This window comes from Gigantopelta aegis, chromosome 14 (assembly GCF_016097555.1).
Source record: "Gigantopelta aegis isolate Gae_Host chromosome 14, Gae_host_genome, whole genome shotgun sequence".
Classification (NCBI taxonomy): domain Eukaryota; kingdom Metazoa; phylum Mollusca; class Gastropoda; order Neomphalida; family Peltospiridae; genus Gigantopelta; species Gigantopelta aegis.
In genome coordinates, this window is record NC_054712.1 from 8,670,747 (window position 1) to 8,696,638 (window position 25,892).

The following is a 25,892-nucleotide window of genomic DNA, read 5'->3' on the forward strand; positions in this document are numbered from 1 at the left end:
CTGCAATAGAAAATGGGACAACTTACTTTAAATAATAATATCAACAGAAGCAAGAATCCAGTAAGTTTTAAATGCATCTGTAAATATTAGTCTAATTAATTACAACCAAATGATGGCAACAGATGGGTATTAAACTATTTACTACAAGGAATATTAGTCTAATTAATTACAACCAAATGATGGCAACAGATGGGTATTAAACTATTTACTACAAGGAATATTAGTCTAATTAATTACAACCAAATGATGGCAACAGAAGGGTATTAAACTATTTACTACAAGGAATATTAGTCTAATTAATTACAACCAAATGATGGCAACAGACGGGTATTAAACTATTTACTACAAGGAATATTAGTCTAATTAATTACAACCAAATGATGGCAACAGACGGGTATTAAACTATTTACTACAAGGAATATTAGTCTAATTAATTACAACCAAATGATGGCAACAGACGGGTATTAAACTATTTACTACAAGGAATATCATCATAACAAGATTTACTTCATTCCAGCAGTCACACGCTTCTTTTACATATGTAAACATACACGATTGAATTAACAAAGCCCGTTTTTCTTAAAAGCAGGTTTTTAAACATTGCAAATGCATGTAGTTACCTGCATGTAAGGCAAAAAACGTTTTGTAAATTCAGTCCACTTTGTACAATTATAGTTGTGTTTTATTATACGCTATAGATATATTATTTATGCTACAGTAGTAGTGTATAGCCTAGATGAATAACAATGTTAATGGCAATGCCATGCTAAAATATATGTTAAAAATCATTAATTTTGTTTGCTTTTTTCTTATATGAACATATTTTTTATATTTGTATACACTTCTTTAGTGAACTATGTATTATTAGACTATAAACAAAATTAATACAGTTATTTTTAAAATAAATATTAAAAAACTATGTACTAATATAGTAGTTCTTTTTATCCTTTCTTAAAAATAAAAAGGCTTGCAAATGGGATGGACTGAATTGCCAAAGACCTACTTCACTAAACTCTCACAAGTTTGCGATATCGCAGTGCAATGCAAAAAGACTTGCAAAGAGGATGCTTTGTTGTCTAGCAGAGCCTAAGAGAGCTTTGTGAATTAGGCTCTAATACTGCACTTAAACAAATTCCAAACTAGAATGAATTGGGAGTTAGAACTGCAACAATATTGCAATAAAATTACTTTAGGCCTATAACATTGACTCATTTTCCGCGAAATAAAAAAAATGCCATTATTAATAAAACTCACACCAATTAATAGTGACCCTAATGGTTCCTTTAATTTAATTAAACATGTTTTAATGAAAGCTTGGTTTCCTGGCTTCAATGAAACCCGTGGTATGGGCCTATAATGTTCTCTGTTCAGTAGCTGTACAATAAAGATATAATCCACGCGATGTGTGATATCCTTCCGTTCGATAACGTCCCGGATGTGTAATAACAAAATCCATACGAGTCGGGCCGGCCTCGTGCAACAGGTGTAGTGGTGTGCATATTGATTTATATGAAAACAGTTTTAATAAAATGTTCTCTCTGACGTTATCGCAGTTCAACATCCATAGTACGAAACCATGGCAGCTTCAGGTTCAGTTACTGGTAATCATTACGAAACATTTTCTTGGTTACGCTCAAGCTGTATATTCCAGGACTTCCATGATTCAATAATGTATAGATTTGATATACTATCATACATACAACCCTGATTTTTTTTAAACAATACAACATACATTTAATAAAACCCTAGCAATTATGAAAAAAGTTACCCAAAAAAATAAAATTAACCAACAACAAAATAAGTCTCCATGGCAGTTTTGCAGTTAATGTGCAAGAGAGGAATTTAATTTGTCAGTATTGTCAAAATAAATTATGAGGAAAAGTGATAAAGGGATAGTTCCATGGCCAAAATAAATGCTGTGATAAAATTGAAAACACCACAGCAATATCCATGGAATTACCGATTGTCGCAGCTAATTGCCAGCAGTAACAGAAAAGAACTTTAAACAAAGGTTAAAAAGGACATTCCTGAGTTTGCTGCATTGTGAGATGTTTCTGACTAATAAAATATTTTTACAATTAAACTTACATATTAAATATATTTTCTTGTTTAGAATATCAGTGTCTGTATATTCAATGTGTTTCTGATCATCTTAATATTTGTAAGAAGCCCAAACTGGATTTTGTCTTCAAATAATTTCGTATGTATGAACAAATCTTTTTTAGGAAATAAAATGAAATTTAACCTAGTACAAATATTAGAACGATCAGAAACATGTTTAGTACACAGACACTAATATTTTATGCCGAAACATATTTGATAGTTAATTACAATCGTTAAAATGTCTCCGTTAGTCAATAAAATCTTAAAAACTGCAGCAAACTCAGGAATGTCCCTTTAATGGATGTTGCAAATTATAGATATTAATAAAGAAATTTGATGTTTTCTAAAGTTTATGACAGACATCACTGGTTTTTGCTAATAATAGTATCTGTGCTAAAAACAGTTGCAGAAAAGACCAACCACTTTTGGTTTTAAATTTGCTTTAACGAATGAATGAGAGATGAGTACAAGCAGTCCAAGTGAAGATTCAAATTCTAAGAAATATTTTTGAAGAACAGCCTAAAAATTAGCCCTACAATTTCTAGAATTATGTGATATATATTTTCATGCTTGAACTGTTTTAGATTATTATTATTTATTTGTTTTTGCAGTGGGTGAAGGGGTTATATATTAAAAACATTTATATTTTATTCTATTCATGGTGTGCTTTGATAATCATTGAATGATTTATATCCTGTATATAATAGGTTTTTTTTTTGTGGGGTGGGGGGTGGGGGGGGGGGAGGTTTTGGCACCGAGTTGACTGGCACTTGCAAAATTCACCAATCAGGAGTTTCAAAAACAACTGGCAAATTTTATTTTAATTTGGTGAAATAATAAGAGATATTTTATTAAAAAATAAGTTCAATAGATAATTTAGCAAAATTCTTAGCTCACCCAGGTCTAGCACTATGACACCATAAGCTATACTATTATCAGAATCTTCTAGTATATAAAATAGTAGAAATGTCTCACCATATTCCCGGTTCCAAGCGTTCATAAGCTATACTATTATCAGTATCTTCTAGTATATAAAATAGTAGAAATGTCTCACCATATTTCCGGTTCCAAGCATTCATAAGCTATACTATTATCAGTATCTTCTAGTATATAAAATAGTAGAAATGTCTCACCATATTCCCGGTTCCAAGCATTTATAAGCTATACTATTATCAGAATCTTCTAGTATATAAAATAGTAGAAATGTCTCACCATATTCCCGGTTCCAAGCGTTCATTAATAATCTCAGGCTCAAGAAATACATTTCCTAAAAAAAATAAAAAAAGTACATAAAGCCACAGACTCATTTTGTGTAAAATTAATCTTTCGCAACATTGAACACCAGGACAACCAAAGATTTGCCAGAATTCATAATTTCAGCAAAATGTTGTCCAAAAATATTTTGCACTGTCTAAAAACTAGGTTCAGTGGCTTTAATTAAAAATAAAATGATATACATTCTGTGTTGTGTTTGTGTTTGTGTTGCATGTACACCTTTCAAAGCAAAGCACCAAATGAAAAACAAAAAACACCCTCACTCCCAACAAAAAAAAAAGAATGAAAAGAAAGAATGAAAAGAAACCCATAATGATTTCAAAACTGATCAAATTATAGTCAGTTTTTTTCCAATTGAATTACTTGCATATTCTATTTTTAGATTAAATAACTCCATACTATTTTAGACATGTCGAATTGGTGCAAGGATCCACGTTAATAATCTCTTTGCTTTTAATCTGGGCATTCATTATCCATTTCACAACAACATTAACACAACATGTTGTGGGATCAATGAAGCGACTAAACTTAAACCTGTATACATTAACAACAGGAGGTAACAAATCCTGTTCTCCCAATAAGCTTGTGATGTCCCCACACTACGCTTCACAACAATAAATGTAAAGTATGTAGTGTGTGTCATTTTTCCTGTTCACTAGATGCCCACCCAAGTTATACCAGACCTTTACATAAAAAAGGAGGGGAGTAATTAATTGTCCCCCCCTAACCAGGGGTTCAGGAATTTTTTTAATATTCATTTGCCATAGAGCTTAAAAATTCACTAGCCATACATGTACTTAAAAAAACCCGACTTGGCCAATTTTAATTTAACGCCTAGTTTTCATTAGGGGGAGCCATTTTAGATATTACAGTATTAAAACCATATAAATTCACATGCTACTTATTGGGAGCTCAGATTTACTCTTCTTGAACTAGTCCGAGGGGATGATTTGGGGTTGAGAGTGACAGTTACCCTTAAATGGTGCGGTCTGTTGTACAAGAGGTAGGGCTGTACTTAGTCAAAAATAAAGGGGTGTGGCTGTGAGGCTGTGGGGATGCAAGGGTGGGGGTGTATTAAAAGAAAGATAATCTGGTCACAGTAACATAGGGGATATCTCCAACTAGAGAAGAATGGCACTTCTAAAGCAAAGGCATACCAATCATTGAATTGGGGATTTTAAAACAACAACATAATTTAGGATTCTGTCACAATCATAAAGATTATGTAATCTATTGTAAATATTCTGCTATTTCAACTCATAATCCTCTGCTTCTGACCCATAATGTGAGATTTACAGAAGCATGAAATCCTGATAAATTGACAGCCTGGATACATTCACAAATACCGTATTGTTCCTATTTGTAGCGCCCCCTCTAATATAAGCGCCCCCTATGATCACGAAAAATGTATCATGAAACGGTACCCGTAAAATAGTAAAACTAGCTTACCTGACTGCCGACTTGCAATGATTATAATCGGTAAACAAATAAAATCCAAACAGGTGAAGCACTACGACACTAGTATGGGCGAACAGTATGTCACACACTCGTTTATCAAATGTATGTCGCTGTTATCTCCATGAATGAACGCACGACACTCTGTTAACGCTGTTCAAAACCGGAAGTACAAACATACCGGTAGGTATTTACACCGACACCGTATAATATACCTATATTATGCCTACGTGCACAGTACCATGTATTTCGATAAATCAGCTGACGATGTAGGGTACGCTACGTCATTTCAACAAGAAAATGTCACTGGTGGAGTGACTCAGCGGCAAAGCTTTTGATGTCTCAGCGAGCCAGACGCATTGACAGTTTGATACGAGGATTTTTCACCAGTATTACGAAACGTGTTCTAGTACTCTAATTAGCGCGCCCTCTTTGTGTTTTGCATCGCGCCCGGGCGCTACAAATAGGAACAATACGGTATTTCGGGATTTTCAATGGTTTTTCAATGCGGGAATAATGTCAACAAGAACTTTTATTTTAATATTCGATCATGTACAGGTCTGATCAATCAGCCATCCACAGGTTAATGCATGATCCACTATAGAGGAGGGGAGGGGGAGGGGAGGAGGGTGAGGGTGAGGGGTGGAGGACGAAGGAAGTGCAAATATATGTTTTTAAAATGAAATATAGAAAAAAAGAAAAAAAACTTTTTATCATGAAACATCAAGAGTTATTTCCCCTTCTCAAAACTTGCCAAAACATGAGAATCATTACAACTGTAACTTTATAGTTTATTTATAATGTGTTATTGTTATCGCTCATTAAACGAGATACAAAAGGAGACTTAGAGAGAAAGAGACCAGGTTTCATCCGTTCTATAGCAAACCGTTTTGGTAGCACAATGTAGGTGTCACGCTGTGCTTATCATAAATGGAAGCACCCAAGCACAGAAAGACATGTCTTGAACACGCACTGATGTACCTCATCCGACACCCCCAACGTCTCCACAACAAACATCAGCGACACTATCAAATCTGAGACTTACGTTAAGCAACGATGGCTTTAATTACTGGTAACCCATGAACCGGCACGAGCCGTATTTGAATATAAGAATGGATAATAAATTAAAATAAACACAATGTCAATGATGATTTGATGATGATAAAAAGTCCACTATTGTCATCAACAGGACAGCATGGCTCAGAGTTTCTGCCAAATGGCAAGGAGGGCAAAATTACACAGGAAATTAATATATATATATATATATATATATATATATATATATATATATACACACCGGTATATATATTTTAACATTATTGAGACAAATTATAATGAGAATTTACAAAGCCTGTTTATGTCTTACACATGTGTAATTATATATACATGTATTTACAATGTTTAAACACCGGTGTTTATGTCTTACACATGTGTAATTATATACACATGTATTTACAATGTTTAAACACCGGTGTTTATGTCTTACACATGTGTAATTATATACACATGTATTTACAATGTTTAAACACTGGTGTTTAGGAAAAACAGGCTTCGTAAATTCAGCTGTTTAAAATTTGTTAAAGTGTATGAAATGCAGTGTCCAGTTTGAAAACATTTCTTACCCATAATCACCTAGGAGGAAGGAATACTTATGGTCTGCTTTGTTTTTATTACATATCCTCAAATTGTTTTCTGGCAGACAGCCTGCTGTAGTGAGGTATACTATCCAATAGCCATAAATCATGTGATCAATTACAAGCTACATGTACGTATGAATGAATGAATCAATGTTTAACGATACCCCAGCACGAAAAATACATTGGCTATTGGGTGTCAAACTATGGTAAATTGAAAACTACTACATGTAGGTAACCATATTATTGTGGGTATGTCAGCAGGAAACAATATTAAGAAATATAATTTGTTTTAAGACAATCTTTATTCAGCAAATGAAATGGATTGGCAAACAGGTAAACATCATTTACATATTCAATTTACATATTCATTCCCATAATGCTACAGAATGCTACTTTTGAGAGTGGTAATATTCTGGTCTGCTTTCACATAATGCGAGCACTATGTGGCTTTGTTAAACATCTTGCTAGCTATCCTGATTTCTGCATAAAACATTAGATGAATGTAAGATAGCGGGTACACTCTAAACCTATATCCCGAAACTCGGCCCTGTCGTGTATTCAGGTGAAACAAGGACCCCATAGCGCTATGAAATGCTCACCACCACAGTATTTGTGCTTGCCATTAATTTGTTATTTTTTTATATCAAACCCATCAAACAAGGAAGGTAGGAATTGTTTTATTTAATGACGCACTCAACACATTTTATTTATATATGGTTATATGGTGTCGGACATATGGTTAAGGACCACATAGATACTGAGAGAGGAAACCCACTGTCGCCACTTCATGGGCTACTCTTTTCAATTGGCAGTAATTAAGGGATCTTTTATATGCATCATCCCACAGACAGGATAGTACATACCACAGCCTTTGTTACACCAGTTATGGAGCACTGGCTGGAACGAGAAATAGCCCAATGGGCCCACCAATGGGAATTGATCCTAGATCGATCACGCATCAGGCAAGTGCTGTACCACTGAGCTACCGTACGCCCCCCCCCCCCCCTCAAACAAAATCATCAACAAAGGTGGCAAGATAGTTGGGGTGGGGTTGGATAGTGAGGGGTAAGATATCAAGGTGTTGCTTTGGAGTTGGAAGTGTTCTATTCTAAATTATTATTATTACTTTTTTTTATTATTTTAATTTATTTTGTTTTCAAAATTATATTTTTTCTCTACACACTTGATGTCTAAAGTCAATGTGGACAGTTGACCCCTGGTCCTTGTGGTTCTTGTGACCACAATAATGTGTTAAAAGATTACTACTGTACTAGGGTGGCATGCGAAAGGTGTAAACACAGTGTCAGTTCACGACTTAGTAATGGGGTATTCTGTCAGCCAGTTTATACCTCAGTACCGACCCACCTATATTTATTATATGTGTGTTGCCCAAGGCAGAAAACATGACATTCTTTCTTTGTAGTTGATCATCCATAGCAAAAATTTAGTTCAGCATTTTACCAGTGGTCCTAGGAGGTCACACCAAAAAAATATGGAAGGGGGTGGGTGCCTTTGTTTTATATGATGGAGAAGCTCAGTAAATTGAAGGTGGTTAAACCAGTGTTCAATAACTGTTTAAGAAAGTCACTTGGCCCCACAGCTTTGGCTAGTGCCCTTAAAAGTTAGGGTTTTTTGTTTGTTCAAAAACACCACTAGAGCACATTGATTAATTAATCATTGGCTATTGGATGTCAAAAATTTTGAAATTCTGAAATGTCATCAGAAGAAACTGGGGGGGGGGGGGGGTCCTTTACATTTTTCCCAATGCAGCAAGGGATCTTTTATATGCACTTTCCCAGAGACAGAAAATCACATACCATGGACTTTGACCAGTTGTTATGCACTGGTTGGAACAAGAAAAAATCCAATCAGTTGAATGCATCCACTGAGGTGGTTCGATCCTGCAACACAAGCACTCCTACCGAACTGAGGTAAATCCCGCCCCTTGTGTTATAGTAATACCATTGATAATTTCTACTAGCCCAGACCAAAACACTCACTAGCTGTGACTAACTTTAGTGAGAAAGAAGTCCAGTTGGTAGAATGCTCACTTACAGTGCTTGGGTCAAAGAACTGAACCTCTTCCACAGACCCACTGGGGTTTTATTCCATTCCAACCAGTTTCCCATGACTTGTATATCAAATGTCATGGTTTGTGTTGTCCTGTCTGTGGAAAAGTGCATATAAAAGATCTTTTGCTGCTAATGGACAAATGTAGTAGGTTTCCGATTACGTGTCAGATTTATCAATTGTTTGACATCCAATCATCAACAATTTTAATTAATTAATTAATTAATGTGCTCTAGTGTTTTCATTAAACAATACAAAGTTTAACTATTGATATACTGGTCTAGCAGCAGATCTTGTTCCAGATTGGATCCAGTACCGAGAATCGTGCCCAGAACCTACCAATTTTAAACCACATGTGACGTCCTAACAATTGAGCTATCGAGGTCTGACCTTGCTCGTTAAAAATTGCTCGCTCGGCTACCTAAACAATTACTTTAGTTATTACAGGTTTTGCAAGAGAACAGACTCGGCGAGACAAAACCGAATAAATCAGGTATACATGTTTGTTTCTGTATTTGACAAATTACTGTATACAACAATGTAAGGCGTCCCCATCACGGGGCCATGCTTCAAAAGGTCAATGACCCCCCCCTCACCTCATCCTGGGAGGGTGAGTATAAGCTGAATGAAAGAAGTGGGGGGGGGGGGGAGAGTTGGGAGTCAACTGAATAAAGACTAAATGCCCCCTCTGTCGTCTCTTTACTGTGAACAACTGGCCACAAATCCCAAGTCGTGTTATACTGGTACGACAAATGGCCACAAAGCTCAAGTCGTGTTATACTGGTACTGACACACACTACAACAAGTGCCACGGTTATTTTCCTCCCAACACAGGTTGTTACGCCAGGTGAACCGTGACATTTTTCGTTTCCATTTCGCTGTGGGCAACTTTGCGGCACTTTGGAGTGACTAAACTGGCCTCAAGCTCATAGTTACAATGCTTTCATTTATTTTTTTCCCCATCTCTTAAATTTTTTTCACGAGCATGTACACATCAATTTTGATGAATTAAAAAGTTCCAGGTAAATGGGTAAATGATCTTCTAACGCCAGAGGACATGGAACATACAGTTCAAGAAGAGATTCACCATGTTTGTCACATATAAATGAAATGGCATTTTTTTTCATGTCCAGAATAAATCATAGCGTCTCATCAGTGTCTACGTCAAGGCCATAGCAACCAGGGCAGAGCTGTGCTCCTAGGGATTGGAATTTTAATATTTGGGGTGGCACTTCAGCCCTTGAAATTCGGATAAGTTTGCTGCGGCAGTTAAGTGCCATCGCAAATACATTTTGCAACAGCACTACGGTGGCAATTTAAAAAAAAAGATTACTGCTGTCAAAATTATTCATCTATGATCCACTGCAGTAATAATATGCTAAAAGATGACATCTCAGCTTTACTTCAGTATGTTTCTATATCGGAATAAACTGATTTATATTAACTGAGGAGAACTTGGGCCACACTAGATTCTAAGTTCAGATAAAAATGCCTACAGATTTTTCACCACTCTCAGATTTGTGACGGCAATGAAATGCTGTTGCAAATCAATTTTGGGATAGCTTTTGCGACGGCATTGCCGACTGCCGCCGCGAATTTAGAGGACTGCACTTTGGTTTAATATAAAAAAGGGCACAAAGGTAAAAATATTTCTTCAAAAGAGGCATGATGGCAACTTACTTTGTATCAAGTTTTCTCAGTGAAAAATGATTTCATCCTTGTGCCTTGGTCTCTAGCCTACATTGTATGTAATTTGTAGTATACGGATGCCTAAGAAAAATTAGGGCACAAAGGGAAGTTGAAAGGGCACCAAGGTAAAATTCTTCTTCAAAAGAGGGGCATGATGACAACTTTCTTTTTATTAAGTTTGCTCTGTCAAAAATAAGTTCACCCTTGTGCCTTGGTCTCTAGCCTACATTGTATGTACTTTGCAGTATATGGATGCCTAAGAAAAATTAGGGCACAAAGGGAAGTAGGAGGGGCACCAAGGTAAAATTCTTCTTCAAAAGAGGGGCATGATGACAACTTTCTTTCTATCAAGTTTTCTCAGTCAAAAGTCATTTCACCCCTGTGCCTTGAGCACTAACCTATGCAATTTGTTGTATACGGATACCTGCTATCATTACTATTGATAATGTTACTATTTCTTAGATACACAACATGCAGTGTTTGGGAAAGGCACAGTGGCACACCAGGTTGGGCACCACAGATTTGTCTTGCCATCGATGACATCAAATTATTGAGGCACAATGGCAAGTAAAGAGGAGGACAATGGTATTGTATGGTATTAGCTGTCATTTAAACCATGTGTTCCCTACTTCAGGAGGGGCGGGACATAGCCCAGTGGTACAACACTCGATTGATGCATGGCCGGTGTGGTATTGATCCATGTCGGTGGGTCCATTGGGCTATTTCTTGTTCCAGCCAGTGGAATGGTGCATATAAAAGATCCCTTGCTGCTAATCGAAAAGAGTAACCCATGAAGTGGCAACATTGGCTTTCCCCTCTCATTATCTGTGTGGTCCTTCACCATATGTCTGATGCCATGTAACCATAAAGAAAATGTGTTGAGTGCGTCGTTAAATAAAACATTTCTTTCTTTCCTTTCCCTATTTCAGGACTACAATGTATTAGACTTCCTTTTTTTTGCCTATTATAAAACCTAAAACAATAACATTAATGTCAAATAGGCAAAGGTTTCATCCAGTGAGGGTAGGTAATCCTGTTTGAGGCTATCCAAAGATCAAAATGTTGAAGGGGGTATGTCCACACTCCAAATATGGCTCGGTCCCTCAATTCAAATGTTCTGCCTACAGACCTGCCTAGATGACATTTTTGTCTTCTTTTAGTGGGCTGCATGGTGATCAAGAAAAAGGCAAGAGAAGAATTAATTAATAATATCTTTTGGGGTGTTTTATAAAGGCAATTTTAGAATTAATTAGTGAAAAAGGCTCGTTTAATCTCAGGGCAGCATGGTGCTGATTAAGGCAAGATGGTGCTAGACTATTGAGGCATGGTGCTGTGTGCACCATACTAAAACAAGCTATGGAAAACATTATGTAGCAAATCCAAGCTGCAGGGCTCTGTCCTGTGTTTTTACACACAGGGCTTCTAGATTATGGTAACTCCACTCCCATGGCTAGTGATATTCAATGTCAGACTAGTAAATAACTATTATTGCCATGCCTGACGGCCAGCGAATTGTTTTGGTCAAATGCGGCAATTAAGTCTATTTTATTTACGTATGAATATCCAGTCATGACCCTTTGTCATTTAATAATAAAATAGGTCTTTTATATCTTTTGCCATTCATTTATTAAAGCAAGCACATAAATTACATTAATGTTTACTTCAATTAATTTTTGTGTATTTTTAATGAAAAACAAGTGCCCTGAAAATGGTGAAAATGCCCCAAGTGTTTGGTCTACTATGCCTTGCCAAATTTCTAGGAAAGTCACATGTAGCCTACATGTACACTAACTTTTATCGCAAAACAAAACAAAGACCCATCTGATGGCAGAGCTTTGTAGCTACTGATAAAAGTCGCAGTTATGTGGCATATTAATCAAAGGTGACAAAATGTTACCTTCTAAATTGCTTTCTGACAGCTTGGTATGCATGATTATTCATGAGTTTACTAGGTATTTATGTAAAGATGTTGTTGTGTGATCAACATCACTTGTATCACGTTTATTCCTGCCAACAGTCTAACCTGTTTACAAAGGCATCTCTGTTAAGCTAAAGTTAAAGCTAAACACCACTAGAGCACATTGATTTATTAATCGCCGGCTATTGGACGTCAAATATTTTGTAATTTTGACATGTAGTCTTAGAGAGGAAATTTTACATTTTACCATTAGTAGCAAGGGATCTTTTATATGCACCATCCCACAGACAGGATAGCACATACCACAGCCTTTATACAAGTTGTGGTGCACTGGCTAAAATGATAAATAGCCCAATGGGCCAACTGACAAAGATTGATCTTAGACCGATCGTGCATCAAGCGAGCACTTTACCACTGGCAACAAAAAAGAAACATAACATTTATAATAATACATGATCTTTTTCAGTTTGAGGTAAAGGGCCAACCCCTGCAATTAAGAAAATGTCCTCTGCAAGAAAATCACGTGGAAACAAAATACAAAAAATGTGCTGAGGAGAATTATAAATTCTGTGACAATCTCCATGAAATTGCCTATTGCCATGGACAATTGCAGGGGTTGAAGGGCACATTTGAACTGAAAAAGATAAAAAAAAGATTAAAAAATGGGGGGGGGGGGGGGAGGTATTTTTCTTGAGGATGGGGATAAATAACCATCCCTTAGTCCCCCACCCATACTAGGTACTGCCCTACACTTCTGTGGCCTTGTACCTTTTCAAGTCTTGAGTTGAGTTGGAAATGAGGTTTTGCCATTTACATTTGTCGAAACCAAGCCAGTGGGGTTTATGCTGAATGAAGGGCATTTGTCGGTGAGGTGAGACAAATATTTGATCTGAAGAGCAGCCGAACGTCTCGAGCCACGACAAAACCTTCTTCAAACATGGGTCTGCGGTTTGTCTCTGGGAAACTCGGCCAGACCCGATACATGTCCTTCGTCTCAAGTTTTACATGTCTTTAGTGATGGAACAAGTTGCCCTGGGGACTAGCTAGCTGCTCCAGAAAGGAAAAGAATATTTGTTTAATGACACCTCAGTCTAGTTTCAACTATGACTATTTGGTGTCTAAAATGGGCTTTTTTCGACACTTTGTCAAGGAATATTTTCTTATTAAAACCTCAGTATAGGTATGCGTGTAGTTTTATCACATATGGCTGGATGTCACTGTGGAATTGACAATGCAAGAATGGAAACCCACAAAATATACTGAAATCTATGAAAACACAAAGTTATTATTAACACTTATGGCTATTTTGTACCAAAATAGAAAATTCTCTATTTAAATGTTCACCAAGAGATTTCAAAAGTAGATGTACTTCCAGTGACCTTCAGGTTGTATGCAAGGATAAGACAGCAACTGGAAGTCATCTCGTCCTAGTGGATAACATACTACTTCTAAACATTCACCAAGAGATTATCACAGGTACTTTTAGTGACCTTCAGGTTGTATGTAAGAATAAGACAGCAACTGGAAGTCATCTCGTCCTAGTGGATAACATACTACTTCTAAACGTTCACCAAGAGATTATCACAGGTACTTTCACCACCCTTCTTATTGCTAGCAAGAATGGAACAATGACAGGAAGTGATCTAGTAATAGCAACACTGTCTCCTTACTTCCAAGCCATGTCTAACATGCACCTTTTGGACACTTTGTCAAGGAATACTTTGAACTGTCTGTTTGGTGATTAACATGGGCTTTCGTGACATTTTTTCAAGGAAAGGAATATTTGCTTAATAACAATAAACTATGGCCATTTGGTGTTTCGCCTTCTACAGAATTACAAATATCGTGAAGAATAATTCTCCTGTATTTTTGTTATGAAGAACTAAACCAGACCTACCAGATGTAGAAAACACACACCCAAAAATGCCACAACAACATTCAAACACCTCACACCACCTCCAGTGAGAATATTTCTGGAACATCCCTTAGTTACATTAAAGATGCTCCAGAAACAGTCATCTAACAGGATATTGGGAGGGGGAGAGGGAGTGGGGAGGGAGAGGGAGTGGGGTGGTGATGGGGTTCGGGCATAATTTGTCACTGTCAGTAAGCTTTGTAACACACAATCTCAATCAAATAGGTTAATTTGTCTTTACTTTAAATATTTACTTACACCCTTCAACTCCCCACCCCTACAATGCTAGGGACACTTCTCCTTGAAATCCCATATAAAAAAATCCCATACAATCTTCCAATACTCTGTGTGCTTATAGCCTTACAACTGCAGGTATTTATTTTTCCTTCTGCAGACTAAAAGAACTTGATCAGGCCAACTGTGTGTGCAATATCGTATGTCAAAATAAACTGGTGTTAATATTTTATGTAAACAGTAATATAGCCACAAGGTCACTTCATCCTCATTTCAAAGCCACAGCTAATCTATCCTAACGTCATGGAAACCAAAAACATTCATAGTCGCAAGGGGGCATGGCTAATCTATCCTAACGTCATGCAAACCAAAAACATTCATAGTCGCAAGGGGGCATGGCTAATCTATCCTAACGTCATGCAAACCAAAAACATTCATAGTCGCAAGGGGGCATGGCTAATCTATCCTAACGTCATGGAAACCAAAAACATTCATAGTCGCAAGGGGGCAGGATCTAGCTCAGTTGGTAGAGTGTTCACCTGAGCTCCTTGGATCAAAGGATCGTATCGATTTTTTCCATCCCAGCCAATGCCTTGTATATCAAAGGCTGTGGTATGTGCTGTCCTGTCTGTGGTAAAGTGCATATAAAAGAACCCATGCCTGTAAGGGGTGGCAGTAAGGGCTATGTTGGAAGAATAATTAAGATGATTGTGTATGTTGGAATTTTTAAAACCTTTTAAAAACTACTATCATTGTTTACCACAGTAACACAAAACATTTTGAATAAAGTGAAATATGTCTGTTTAATGACAATTCAGCAAATTTGAAAACTAAATGTCCTGAAATGCAATGTCTTGAATTCTACAAGTAAAATTCATCCCTGCCTTAAGATTTACTACCAATAATGTTTTATTGATGTGCCTGTAATGTTGGATGTCGCTAGAATTTGCAGCGATAAAAGTGAAAACCACATTTACTGACATTTTATTTTAAGTCAACAAAAAATGTACAGCATTTTTTTTTTTTTTCACCAGAATATAAAACAGCTTTCTGGAAAAAAAATCAACCTTCTAAATGTTCTTTCAGTGACCATTAGATTGTATGCCAGAAAGGACAGTAATTGAAAGTCAGCTCATCCTAGTGTATACAATTCTTCTTCTAAACTTTCACCAAGAAATTACATGGATCAAAGACATTTTCAGCAGCCTTGACACTGTAAGCAAGGATAGGATAACAGGAAGTGGTCTGTAATAGTGGCATGGTCTTTTTACTTCCAAGCCATATGACAGGGTTGGATGGGCATTGTAAACCTTCCCTCTGTATCTTTGTCAGTATTCCAGGATATTCTCAAAATGTTTTTCTGCAGAGTGAATCCAGTGAATGTGAAAAACTGCGTTCAGATTTTTGATGCTGCAACTTGATCACATCAAACAACTCTGTAGTTGGTACCTGAAGGAAAGTGGTAAACACTGCGGAAAACTGTATAAACTGATGGAGCTTGACTGATTTTCTAAAACAGGAAAAAACCTGTCCAGCTCTCAAAGTTAGAACTTTTGGAAATCACATCAAAAGATGGCAACAATTAGGAAAACTTCTTATTATCCCAGATCCTAGATGTTAGTCAGCAAGTTTGACTAATAAGATCTATCTATATACTTGTATCACTGGTGGAAATTACCAAAGAAGAAAAGTATCATTCATTCATGGCAACATGAGTGATCCAGAACTTTCAAGAATTTGTTGCCATACAAGAAAAGAAACAAAATGTATGCATGTGGGAATTAATTATGCATTTTTTTTAGTAACTAGTATGATTGGTTACCACAGTAACATAACATTTTGTAGAAAGTAACAGTATGTGTTTTTAATGACACCGCAGGATGTTTTTATCAGGTTGTGTGCAAGGATGTGACAATGGGAAGTGGTCTGGTTCTAGCGGCAGTCTCCTTACTTTCAAGCAATGCTTACTTGAGACATGACAAATACTTCATTGCGGAACTTAGAGTGCCAGAGTGGAAACATATATATACAATGTACTGAAATCTAAGCCAACAGAAAATTATCCATTTTGTGCTAAAATTAAAAAAAATAGTCTTGACAAAATTCATCTAAACTTTGACCAAGAGATTAACAAAGGTACTGGTACTTTCAATCACCTTCTTATTATAAGCATCCGATGCCATATAACCATAAATAAAATGTGTTGAGTGGATCTTTAAATAAAACATTTCCTTTTGTAAGCAAGGATGAGACAACATGTTTACTTCAGATATGATAAGAGTTGGATAGGCACTGCAAACCAACCCTCTGTATCTTTGTCAGTATTCCAAGATACTTTCTAAATGTTTCTCTGCAGACCACATCTTATGAATATGAACAACATTTAGGTTTTAGATGCTACTGAGATGATGCAACTGGATCATATCAAACAACCCTAAAGCATGTACTGAAGGAAGGTCTGATATTCCTCCAAAAATAAACTATATATCTGTATATGGGAATTAAAAATACACTTTTTAAACAGTACTGTAGGTACTACTGTAACACAAAGCATATTGAACATAGTATAGGTATGTGTGTAGTTTTATCACATATGGCTGGACATTCACCAAGAGATGATCAAAGGTGACCTTCAGATTGTATGCAAGGATAACAGCAACTGGAAGTCATCTCATCCTAGTGTATAACATACTTCTAAACATTCACCAAGAGATGATCAACGGTACTTTCTTCACCCTACTTGTTGAATGGAACAACTACAGGAAGTGGTCTAGTAATAGCAAGACTGTCTTCTTATTTCAAAACCATGTTTACTTCAAACATGACAGAGTTGGGTGGGCACTGTAAACCTTCCCTCTGTATCTTTGTTAGCATTCCAGGATATTTTCAAAATGTTTTTCTGCAGAATGAATCTTGTGAATGCGAACAACTGCATTCAGATTTTAGATGCTGCAGAGATGATGCAAATGGATCACGTCAAACAACCCTGTAGTTGGTACCTGAAGGAAGGTGTGGTATTCAGTTTGTATGCAAGGATAAGACAGCAACTGGAAGTCATCTCGTCCTAGTGTATAACATACTTCTTCTAAACATTCACCAAGAGATTACTTATAAACATTCACCAAGAGATGATCAAAGGTACTTTCAGTGACCTTCAGGTTGTATGCAAAGAAGGACAGCAACTGGAAGTCATCTCGTCCTAGTGTATAACATACTTCTTCTAAAACATTCACCAAGAGATTACTTATAAACATTCACCAAGAGATGATCAAAGGTACTTTTAGTGACCTTCAGGTTGTATGCAAGGATAAGACAGCAACTGGAAGTCATCTCGTCCTAGTGTATAACATACTTCTTCTAAACATTCACCAAGAGATTACTTATAACATTCACCAGGATATCAAAGGTACTTTCAGTGACCTTCAGGTTGTATGCAAAGAAGGACAGCAACTGGAAGTCATCTCGTCCTAGTGTATAACATACTTCTTCTAAACATTCACCAAGAGATTACTTATAAACATTCACCAAGAGATGATCAAAGGTACTTTTAGTGACCTTCAGGTTGTATGCAAGGATAAGACAGCAACTGGAAGTCATCTCGTCCTAGTGTATAACATACTTCTTCTAAACATTCACCAAGAGATTACTTATAAACATTCACCAAGAGATGATCAAAGGTACTTTTAGTGACCTTCAGGTTGTATGCAAGGATAAGACAGCAACTGGAAGTCATCTCGTCCTAGTGTATAACATACTTCTTCTAAACATTCACCAAGAGATTACTTCTAAACATTCACCAAGAGATGATCAAAGGTACTTTTAGTGACCTTCAGGTTGTATGCAAGGATAAGACAGCAACTGGAAGTCATCTCATCCTAGTGTATAACATACTTCTTCTAAACATTCACCAAGAGATTACTTCTAAACATTCACCAAGAGATTACTTATAAACATTCACCAAGAGATGATCAAAGGTACTTTTAGTGACATTCAGGTTGTATGCAAGGATAAGACAGTAACTGGAAGTCATCTCGTCCTAGTGTATAACATACTTCTTCTAAACATTCACCAAGAGATTACTTCTAAACATTCACCAAGAGATTACTTATAAACATTCACCAAGAGATTACTTCTAAACATTCACCAAGAGATTACTTATAAACATTCACCAAGAGATTACTTCTAAACATTCACCAAGAGATGATCAAAGGTACTTTTAGTGACCTTCAGGTTGTATGCAAGGATAAGACAGCAACTGGAAGTCATCTGGTCCTAGTGTATAACATACTTCTTCTAAACATTCACCAAGAGATGATCAAAGGTACTTTCAGTGACCTTCAGGTTGTATGCAAAGAAGGACAGCAACTGGAAGTCATCTGGTCCTAGTGTATAACATACTTCTTCTAAACATTCACCAAGAGATGATCAAAGGTACTTTTAGTGACCTTCAGGTTGTATGCAAGGATAAGACAGCAACTGGAAGTCATCTCGTCCTAGTGTATAACATACTTCTTCTAAACATTCACCAAGAGATGATCAAAGGTACTTTTAGTGACCTTCAGGTTGTATGCAAGGATAAGACAGCAGCTGGAAGTCATCTCGTCGTAGTGTATAACATACTTCTTCTAAACATTCACCAAGAGATGATCAAAGGTACTTTTAGTGACCTTCAGGTTGTATGCAAGGATAAGACAGCAGCTGGAAGTCATCTCGTCCTAGTGTATAACATACTTCTTCTAAACATTCACCAAGAGATGATCAAAGGTACTTTTAGTGACCTTCAGGTTGTATGCAAGGATAAGACAGCAACTGGAAGTCATCTCGTCCTAGTGTATAACATACTTCTTCTAAACATTCACCAAGAGATTACTTCTAAACATTCACCAAGAGATTACTTCTAAACATTCACCAAGAGATGATCAAAGGTACTTTTAGTGACCTTCAGGTTGTATGCAAAGAAGGACAGCAACTGGAAGTCATCTCATCCTAGTGTATAACATACTTCTTCTAAACATTCACCAAGAGATGATCAAAGGTACTTTTAGTGACCTTCAGGTTGTATGCAAGGATAAGACAGCAACTGGAAGTCATCTCATCCTAGTGTATAACATACTTCTTCTAAACATTCACCAAGAGATTACTTCTAAACATTCACCAAGAGATTACTTCTAAACATTCACCAAGAGATGATCAAAGGTACTTTTAGTGATCTTCTTATTGCCAGCAAGAATGGAACAATGACAGGAAGTGATCTAGTAATAGCAACACTGTCTCCTTACTTCCAAGCCATGTTAACTTCAGATGTGACAAAGTCTCAAGTGTTGTAAACCGTCCTTCTGTATCTTTGTCAGTATTCCTGGATATTCTCAAAATGTATTTCTACAGAACGAATCTTGTGAATGTCAACAACTGTATTCGAATTGAATATGCTGTCGAGATGATGCAGCCTGACCACATGAAACAACTCTGTAGTTTGTACCTGAAGGAAGGTCTGATATTCACTGCTGAGACTTGTATAAACTGATGTATGCATGTGGGAATTAAAAATGCATTTTATAAAATTAGTCTGATGAAGAAAGTAATGGTATGTGTGTTTAATGACACTGCAGGGTAGTTTTATCTGGTTGTATACAACTTTTACAAGGATGCGACAACAATAGGAAGTGGTCTGGTTCTAGCGGCAGTCTCCTTACTTTCAAATCATGCTTACTTCAGACATGACAAATATGTCATTGTGGAACTCACAGTACTAGAATGCAAACATATGCAATTCACTGAAATCTAAGCCAACAGAAAATTGTTGGCATCCATGGCTATTTTGTGCCAAAATAAAAAACAAACATATTTTGACAAAATACATCATCTAAATGTTCACTGGAGATTATCAAAAGTTCTTTTAGTGACCTTCAGGTTGTATGCAAGGATAAGACGTCAACTGGAAGTCACCTGATCCTTGTGGATAAAAGTATTGTCAACTTTCACCAAGAAATTATCAACGGTACTTTCATCACCCTACTTGTTGAATGGAACAACTACAGGAAGTGGTCTAGTAATAGCAAGACTGTCTTCTTATTTCCAAACCATGTTTACTTGAAACATGACAGAGTTGGGTGGGCACTGTAAACCTTCCCTCTGTATCTTTGTTAGCATTCCAGGATATTTTCAAAATGTTTTTCTGCAGAATGAATCTTGTGAATGCTAACAACTGCATTCAGATTTTAGATGCTGCGGAGATGATGCAAATGGATCAATCAAACAACCCTGTAGTTGGTACCTGAAGGAAGGTGTGGTATTCACTGCCGAGAACTGTATAAATTGATGGAGTTACAGAACTTGACCGATTTTCTGAAACATATAAAAAACTGTCCAGCTCTCAAAGGCAGACCTCATACAAATCACATCAAAAGATAGCAACAATTAGAAAAACGTCTTATCATCCCAAATTGTTGACACTATTAGCAAGTAACAGCAAGCAAGACTCTCTCTGCCCATTGCCAAATTAGCCAGTTGTTAATTGTTTATACAAAGTGGCTACAACATTCAGTGTTTCGACAAATCCACTAGGCCCAGGCGCTGGCTAGTGTACTTTTGGTCTATTGAAAACATATGTTTGTCAAAATATAGTAGAAACACCTGTACAACTTGGCGTTCATGTCAGATTATCAGTGTTTTTCCCCACAATAAACTAATATGACTTGAGAAAAGTAATGTATTATTGTATGTACGAAGTACTGTTTTTATTATTATATTTGCTTATCATATTACAAACACAGACCAGGATAGGTTTTGCATTTTTGAGATAATTTGGCAAAATGTTCCGATGACCTAAAAATAGCCCTGAACATGAATTAGGAGTTGGGGATTTGGAATTGAAGAAAGGAAGGAAGGAATATTTAAAACACCCTCGCTAGAAAAATCAAATCCCGAATACCATCAATATAAGTATAAATTCAGGACTTCTAGAATATGGTAGCCTGACGCCCATGATGAGTGTTTTTCCCATGGTGGTGTTTTTAAAAAAAAAAATTATTAGCAAAAGATTTATTCCCCCATGCCCAACGAGAAGAAAAAAATTAAAAAAAGAAGAAAAAAAGAAAGAAAAATGATTTAAAGAACTATGTTCAAAGTGTACTCACCATCGTTGACTAGTCTGTGTAGAATACTCGCCATCTCCTGACACTGGCGGACTCCGTACTCGACTGACTGGTCTTCTGCTAGTCCTAGATCTGAGAGGCTCGCGTCAAGGAAATGTTCACTTTTCTACTACTCCCTTAGACATGAATCATTTTTACACAGGGATTTCATTAAAGGAAGGAAGGAAATGTTTTATTTAACAACGCACTCAACACATTTTAGTTACGGTTATATGGTGTCGGACATATGGTTAAGGACCACACAGATATTGAGAGAGGAAACCCGCTGTCGCCTCTTCATGGGCTACTCTTTTCGATTAGCAGAAAGGGATTTTTTATATGCATCATCCCATAGACAGGATAGCACATACCACGACATTTGATATACCAGTCGTGGTGCACTGGCTGGAGAAAGTTTCATTAAGTATCTATAGGCTGTCCCATCCTCCTACAAAAATCTTCTCTTTTTTTGGGTAAATAATTTCAGTTTGGTTTGACGTAAGAAGAAAATAAGTGTTTTGGAAAAAATTACTAATTTTGTGTGCAACTTAGAAAACAATCTGCTCAGAATAAATAACTAGTAGTAAATTTCATAGTATGAAAAAAAAAAAGCATTCCCTGTGGAATGGACTATAGTACTATAAATAATATGTATCACCATGTGTTGGACTCAAAAAAACGGAATCGTAAAACAATCGATTATACAAGGCCGTAGCTAGAGGGGGAGGAGGAGGTGCATAGCTAGCGGGGGTCGGGTGCGGCTGTTGCCCCCAGAAAAAAACTGGATGAAATTATAGAAATTTAAAGAAAATTCTTTTCTTAACCGTTTAAGGAGTTTTAGACTATTAACCACTCAGTTGCCCCCAAACAAACAAAAAATCCTAGCTACGGCCCTGTTATATGGTTGTCAATAACACTATTTCCACGTGAGCCCGTTAGTTTTTGGATTGTGTAACAGCGTACAAAGGAAACTGCTCAAACAGCGGCAGGTACAAAAACACACTAACTTACTAAACGAAAAACCATCGACCAGTCCACGATTCAAAAATATACCGTTGTAAACATAATTTAAGAATTATTTTTAATAGCCTCTATAAATTCCAGCATCAGTGCCATTTTGCTTATTTCAAACACATAATAAAAGTTGTGCTGTGTTTGAGCAAACAAAACTTATAACGCATCGGCAATCTTCGACTGAAGCGAAAGCCAAAGTAATCTGTCACGTGATCAGAACGGTGATTAAGTTTTTTTTATGACCATGACAGTCGTGTGATATTTTGTTCTCAATTGCACTGTCATTTGTTTATCTTGCAGTTCGTAATAAAAGATTAGGAACATTTTCAACTTATTTTTGTAAGTAATATTTAAATGTTTATATACATAGGCCTACTTTTTTTCTTCATATAATCCATAGCCATTGAAGGTTCCGTATGTATGTAGTAATATATGTGGGGGTTTTTCTACCCATTTAATTTTAAACAATGTCAAGAAACATTAGTCTTGTTCTATTGAGTGTACTAACATTCCAGCACAATTCGTGTTTGTTAGAAAGACGTGAGTTTAATCCAGCGCACGATGCATGTGAAATATCGCACCGACCCTGAAACTTTCACAGCTGTGTGCAGATACGGCATCGATTTGCACAGGCAATGCAATGTCGGTTCCAGCGTGGTGTCCAAGGGAGGACTCAAATTAAAAATAGAGACACAGTGATGTTTTTAACATACAGTTTCTCGAAACACACACACGTGTACACACACGTGTACACACACACACACACACACACACACACACTGCTAGAGTGGGTTCGTGGGCATGCTCCCCTGAGAAAATGCTTTCTATAGCGTGAGTAGAGTGGGTGGAGGTCGAATCTCTCATGCTTCAAGCACAATTTTTTTTTTTAAAGTTGTTTTTCTGGGGAAGCATTACCCGACTTCCTAAAAACGTCGCACGCGACAGCCAGAGACCCTACCTCCCATGCACAATTTTCCGCACATGCGCCTGGGGTAGCATTGTTAGAGATGCGTAGTGACAGCACCTATTTGCCAGAAACAAGAAGAAAATTGACGAATTTCATGAAACTAGACGAGGGAGCTACTTAACCGCTTAATAACTGACTAAATACTTAAATAATTTTGGGCCTATAGATACACATGAATTATTAATATAATGAACTTTTTGAAATCGGTACCCGATAGAAAATATCATTAACAAAATTAATATTTCATCAGGAAGTTAATTTGCGTTGGAAAGAAAAGTACATATAATTATAAATTAACTTTGAACAAGGTAAGAAAAGTACATACAATCATTACAGGTTAACTTTGAACAAGGTAACATGATATTAGTACCGAACCCAGCGGGAATGCACTGGACGAGGGTCTGGGGTGGGGTCGTGTGTGCGTGTGTGTGTGTGTGGGGGGGGGGGGGGGGGGTCGAGTTGGACCCCAATAAAAAAAAGACATGACAAAGTGCCATCTACCACTTATCTTTGCAAGTCAATGTATCCTACAATTTCATCTAACTACTGATGATACCTTGGCTTGCGAAGATGTCTAACACTGACCCAAGCCACTTCTTTTTTGTACTGTCCAGTGGCGGATCCAGAATATTTATTGGGGGGGGGGTGGCATGTGGCCACACACGTTCCCCAAGGTACTCCTAAGATTTTCTAACGTAAAAAAAAATAATTAAAAAAGAAAGAAAATATGACTCACAAAATTTAGGGGTAGGGGCGGGGCAGGCCTCTAGGGCCCTCCTTAGATTGGCCACTGCTGCCATCCTTTGTACTATACAGAGAACAGAAAGAGGGTGTAGAGTAGCTCCACGAGTCTTGAGAGATTAGATGGTCTTCAAAGGCTTGGTAGAGAAAGTTGACAGTACGAGCCAGAAAGATACCGAAACAGTTGTGATGTTGTTCACGCGTTTTTGGGGGGTTTTTTTGGGGGTTTTTTGTTTTGTTATGAAATTTGAAAATGACGTAAAATTTTATAGATTACATCACATGATGGGAAGAAGGCCTTAGGCTGCTAGAACTTTCTAAGACCGATCATTGCATAAAGTTTGAATGATGTAATGCTCAAAATTGTTGTCTTGTTGAACGACACCACTAAAGCACATTGATTAGTTAATCACCGGCTACAGGATGTCATTCATTTTATAATTCTGACACGTAGTTTTCAGAGAAAACTCGCTACATTTTCTCCCATTAGCAGCAAGGTATTTTAAAATGCATTTTCCTCACAGACAAGACAGCACATACCATGGCCTTAGATATACCAATTGTGGGACACTTGCTACGTTTTTTTGCATTTACTATAGTTTGACACCCAATAGCCGATGTATTTTTCGTGCTGGGGTGTCGTTGAACATCTATTATATTATATTCTTGTTGTTACGGTGAAAACCCGAAACAGAGAATGGGTCCACCGAGTGGGTTCGATCCTACGACCCAAGTATTTCACACTAGCGTTGTATCGACAGAGCTAGATCCTGCCTCTTAAGGTTACACACCACCATTAATTACTCCATGCAGTTCAATACAATTTCTATGTCAGAATACATTCTGTGAAAAATACAATACTGCAGGGAGGGTTATGCGACTACTAATTTGAGGGAGTGCTCTCAACTGGCATGTACCGTGTAAAAAATCAACATAGGTCAACCACGACATTTTTCAATTAATGGCCCCTATGCCCGACCTCCGCCTCGTGGTGATGTTATACAAGTGGCACCATACCACTTGCACAGTTATCAGTTAGTACTACATATAACAAGTTACTTCAAACAAATGGGTTATTTAAATACTACATAGGTACAGAGGTCAACCGACGTGTACTAATCAAAGGAAGATTTCAAAAAGCATATCAGAATTTTGTAGTATTTTTTTTTATGAGGAACTATTTCCTAAACCTGACTATATTAAGCTGGTACAGCTACACATGGTGATGTCGTGCCTTTAATATGGTTTAAGCTTCGAGGACTAGTGTCACGGACTTTACTATAAAAAACACAATGTTTATAGTTAACGAACATATTTTGTATTTGTTTTTAATGTTTTCATTTGATTTGCATTGTCCATTATTATAACCCACAGTATACTGCGTTAATAACATTAACAGTACCGTGCTTTATACGATACCATTACTTATTGTTATTATTAACACTATTTGAAGTGTTTATTAGTTTATTAAAAATAGTATTGCAATTACATCTGTTTGTTATCTTTGTTAAAAAGAACATTACTGTAAGTACATATGTACTTACATACATTTCTACTGTATCTGGTTAATTAAACCCATTATTAAAAGTACATTATATTTGCAATTTTCGCTATGAAAAACATTGTTGGATCTACACTGATTTGATTTGCAATTTGTGTTTTGTTAATAGCATTATTGGAACTACATTTATTTTCAACGGTTTGTATGAAAAACCATTATTATATCTACATTGAATTTTAA

The 25,892-nt window shown here is 36.7% G+C and overlaps 1 protein-coding gene across 4 annotated transcripts in view; it reads right to left on the reverse strand.

The window, feature by feature from the left end:
* Positions 1–25,892, reverse strand: part of LOC121388646 (RNA-binding protein fusilli-like) — an 85,757-nt gene that overhangs the window by 31,789 nt on the left and 28,076 nt on the right. For all 4 annotated transcript variants that reach the window (XM_041520080.1, XM_041520079.1, XM_041520081.1 and 1 more), the window contains exons 4-5: positions 21,433–21,522; positions 3,316–3,370 (exon numbers count right to left, since the gene is read on the reverse strand). In XM_041520080.1, coding sequence (XP_041376014.1) covers positions 3,316–3,370; positions 21,433–21,522 — 145 coding nt within the window. The remainder of the gene's footprint in view (positions 1–3,315; positions 3,371–21,432; positions 21,523–25,892) is intronic.